This window comes from Galeopterus variegatus, unplaced genomic scaffold, assembly GCF_000696425.1.
Source record: "Galeopterus variegatus unplaced genomic scaffold, G_variegatus-3.0.2 Scaffold1822, whole genome shotgun sequence".
Lineage (NCBI taxonomy): Eukaryota > Metazoa > Chordata > Mammalia > Dermoptera > Cynocephalidae > Galeopterus > Galeopterus variegatus.
Window position 1 is genome coordinate 206,915 of NW_007727933.1, and position 3,640 is coordinate 210,554.

A 3,640-nucleotide genomic window follows, 5' to 3' on the forward strand; every position below is an offset into this window, starting at 1 on the left:
GGCCGGGGCCGCTGGCTGCACCCAGCACCGGAGCCGGAGCCGCGGCCGCCGCCATGTCCCACCAGACCGGCATCCAAGGTAACGGCGCCCGGTGCGGCCCGCGGGGAAGGGGTTCCGGGGAGCCGGGCGGGCTGCGGGGAGGGAAGGGCCCGCGTCGGGTCGGGAGTCGATCTCGCGGGGCGAGCCTGGCCTCTGCGCCTCCCCGAGCTCTCGTTTCCCGGGCGCTCCCGGCCTGCGTCCCTTTCAGCCCTGGCCCCGGCCGCCGCCACGTTGCAGGCGGACCCGAAATTCGGAGGAGCGAAGGAAAGTGGTTTCCACGGTGGCCTGGGTGAAGGGGGCGTGCCCTCCATCGCCCGCGACATTAGCCCAACTTTCCCCCTCTTTATCAGGTAGGGAAGCGCTGGTACCGTGGAGGTGACTGGGGTTCCTCTTGCCGTCCAGAGCCGGCGAGTTTTCCTTGTCACCGTCCAAGGAGATTTTTACAGGACTTTGATTGTAAAAAGAAGCATGCCAGAGTCTTTCCCAGATCAGTAGGGATGCTTCCCAAACTCTTCCACATTTGCTCCCAAAATGGGACCGTGAATTGTGTTCTGAGAAATCTGAGTATGGGGGCTGTTTCGATCTTTTTACTAGGCACTTCCCAGGGGAACTGAAAAGTCTGATCTGTGTGGTTGCGTTTAATCATTCCCGTGCAGACAGTTGAATGGGCAATTATAGCTGACCTCCATTATTTCTTGGTTTGAAACGGGCAGCCTGGAAGCGCTCACCTCATCAGAATCAAATAATATACCCCGGGGTTACTCGAGATCTCTTAACGAGTTCTCATATAAACCCAAGCTCTTCCTGTTAATTGACAACGAATCTTTTCCCCAGATGAACACTTACTTGTGTGTTTTATTGTTAACGGTCGTTGACAACAACCCACACATCCCCGTGTACGCACACACAGCAAAATAGTCTCAAGTCTAAAAGCATTGTTTTATTTGTCTGCGTTAATTTTGACATTTAAATATGTATTTACTGACCTTCATGCTTGAGCCTTTAGCAAGCACTACTTAAGCAGTGTTTTTTGCTCTTAACAGACAACAAAAGAACGAAATTAGAATGAAATTGAAGTTTTAATGGGAATACAAGGGTTAGGTTACTAAATATGTAATTGCTTAATGAGTTTACTCTAGCTTTTGGAGAAACATAAGTTAGCAAAATGTAACCAGAAGTATAAGATAGAATGCATCTTATTGGCTTTTTCTTTAATCAGGATAGGATATCTGATATTTACTGTTCTTAATGGAAAAATACAGATAATGAATTGGTGTAGGAGGTGTCCGTCACAAGCTTGAAATCTAAGTAGAACACACTGAAAGCAAGCTTTCAACATATTTCAAACAGTAAAGATTTTTTTCAGAATTGTAATTTGCCTGTTATTGGGTTTGAGTAACTTCAATCTATTCACTTCAGTGTTATTTCTACTACAGAATTATCTAGCTAAGGCACATTAGAATTATTATTAATCTACTTAAAAATATATTAATATTTGTTTCTGTGCTATATACAATATTCACTATTTTATGCCTTTGAGTTTTGTAATACTGATAATAAGAGAATGCTACATACTCCAGATGTTTTCTTTGTACTGTAATTCATTTTTCTCATATAATAGTAAAAGAAAATATACTACATAAGTATTTAAAAAGATAGGTTTACTTTTCTTTATCTTTTTCCACAGCAAGTGAAGATGTTAAAGATATATTTGCCAGAGCCAGAAATGGAAAATACAGACTTCTAAAAATATCTATTGAAAATGGTTAGTTAAACATTTAAAAACATTGTTTGTCCCTGGACTATTGGGTGTTATATGTTTAAACTTCTAAGTGTCATCAGTGATTTCAACTATTAATCAATGTGAGGATTCCTCACATTTTGTCCAGGTCCCTGTGGGTCCCTGTTTTCCTTCTGAATTCTGTAGCTGACTATCAGAGAATCAGAAAGATGTTTTTGGTGTGATGTCTTCTTTCACTTTTTGTCTGAGTTTCCGTGCCACAGTCCATTTCTGATGTCAGTAAGCAGGTGGTTTTCCAAAAAGAGAGTTACCTGTGAATTATTTTTCACTAGTTTGTTTTGAAGTAGAAACAAATGATTTCAGACTCCCCCATTTTCTCTACTTGATCGCTCCCTGTGCTACAGAAATGATTACCCTTTTTTATTACTTCGGGAAAGTTCTGAGAATGTAACAAACTGTAAGCAGGGAAACTGGTTGGGTGGGATTTTCAATCAGGTAGATTTGAATTTGAACAATTACTATTATAATCACTTGATCACAAATAAATTTGTTCAAATATTCCATTGGCCTAATTTCTTAAATACCTTGAAATATTTTGCTTTGGAAAAATAGATTGTTCTTTCATAAACAGGAAGTAAATCTAATTTGTTTTCTGCTTATATATTAAAAATACTAGAATAGTTTGTAAAATATGTAATTGTTCTACTTATATTGCAACATTCAACAGGGATAAATATATACTATAAAGCAGCATGTTTTAGAAATATTGAGCTAAAATTTTAAATGCCATCACTTTCCAAGTGACTAGTTAAGTAAAATGGAAAAGTTAAAGTTTATCTAATTAGCATCTCTGCAGAAGGAAAATTTGACTATTTCCTAAATCATTACCTTCTGGTTTACTCTTTGTTTTGAGAAAATGTTTTAAATAAGGACATTCCAAAGAATAAAATAATATGAGGAATCTTCAAAAAAGTTCATGGAAAGATTCATATTATCTTTTAATTCTGTTTTTCCATGAACTTTCTGAAGTACCCATATAGCAAATACCTATATCCCCCTTAAATTAATAACTGGTGACATTTTATCATAGTTGCTTCAAGCCTTTTTTAAAATTTAATATTTTTCTGATGTAAGAGTATCCCCCAACAGTTCTACCTTCTGACCTCCTTCCCCTGAGGCAGCTACAAATAGGAGTTTTTATATTTGTATGATCCTTTTTTTGCATGTATTCCTAAATAGCATATGGTGCAGTTTTGAGTTTTTAAGCTCACATAAACTGCGTGGTTTTTAAGCTCACATAAACTGCGTGATACCGTCTTATTCTGCATCTTTCCTTTTTCCGTAAATGTTATTTTTGTAATTAGTTTTGATAGAGAGCTCATTAATTCTTTTTAAACATGAATACAATGGTATCATATAACTATGCCACATACTTCTTGTCCATTCTCTAATTCATGAACATCGAAGCTATTTTCAGTTTTCACTGTTACTGTATAGTGCTGCAGTGAACACCTTTGTACATATGTGCAGGAGATTCTCTATCCAGAGTATATTCACATTTTTACTTGATTTTGCAAAAAGTGCTTCAAACTGGGTCTTTGCTTCTAGACACATTTTTTAACCTGGAGCATTATGACCAAATGGAGCTAAACCTAGTTTTATTTAATATTTTTCCTTGTACAATTCAATGTTAATTTCAGGAATTATACTTCTGAGTGGTAGTACAGTAATTTAAATACATTTATTGATAATTTATAGCATAATCATTTTGGAAAATAGAAATATAATCACCCATTATCCCATCATTTAACTATTATGATCATTTTTATATGTTTCTTGTGATATATATATATATATATA

The 3,640-nt window shown here is 37.3% G+C and overlaps 1 protein-coding gene across 3 annotated transcripts in view; it reads left to right on the top strand.

The window, feature by feature from the left end:
- The first annotated feature begins 6 nt into the window (after nt 1–6).
- The window catches only part of TWF1 (twinfilin actin-binding protein 1), a 12,505-nt gene continuing 8,871 nt past the window's right edge, over nt 7–3,640 (top strand). For all 3 annotated transcript variants that reach the window (XR_550970.1, XR_550971.1, XM_008579146.1), the window contains exons 1-2: nt 7–78; nt 1,727–1,804. Coding sequence is in view for 1 of the 3 variants with exons in the window: in XM_008579146.1 (XP_008577368.1) it covers nt 54–78; nt 1,727–1,804 (103 nt within the window). In the remaining 2 variants the exon portion in view is untranslated. The remainder of the gene's footprint in view (nt 79–1,726; nt 1,805–3,640) is intronic.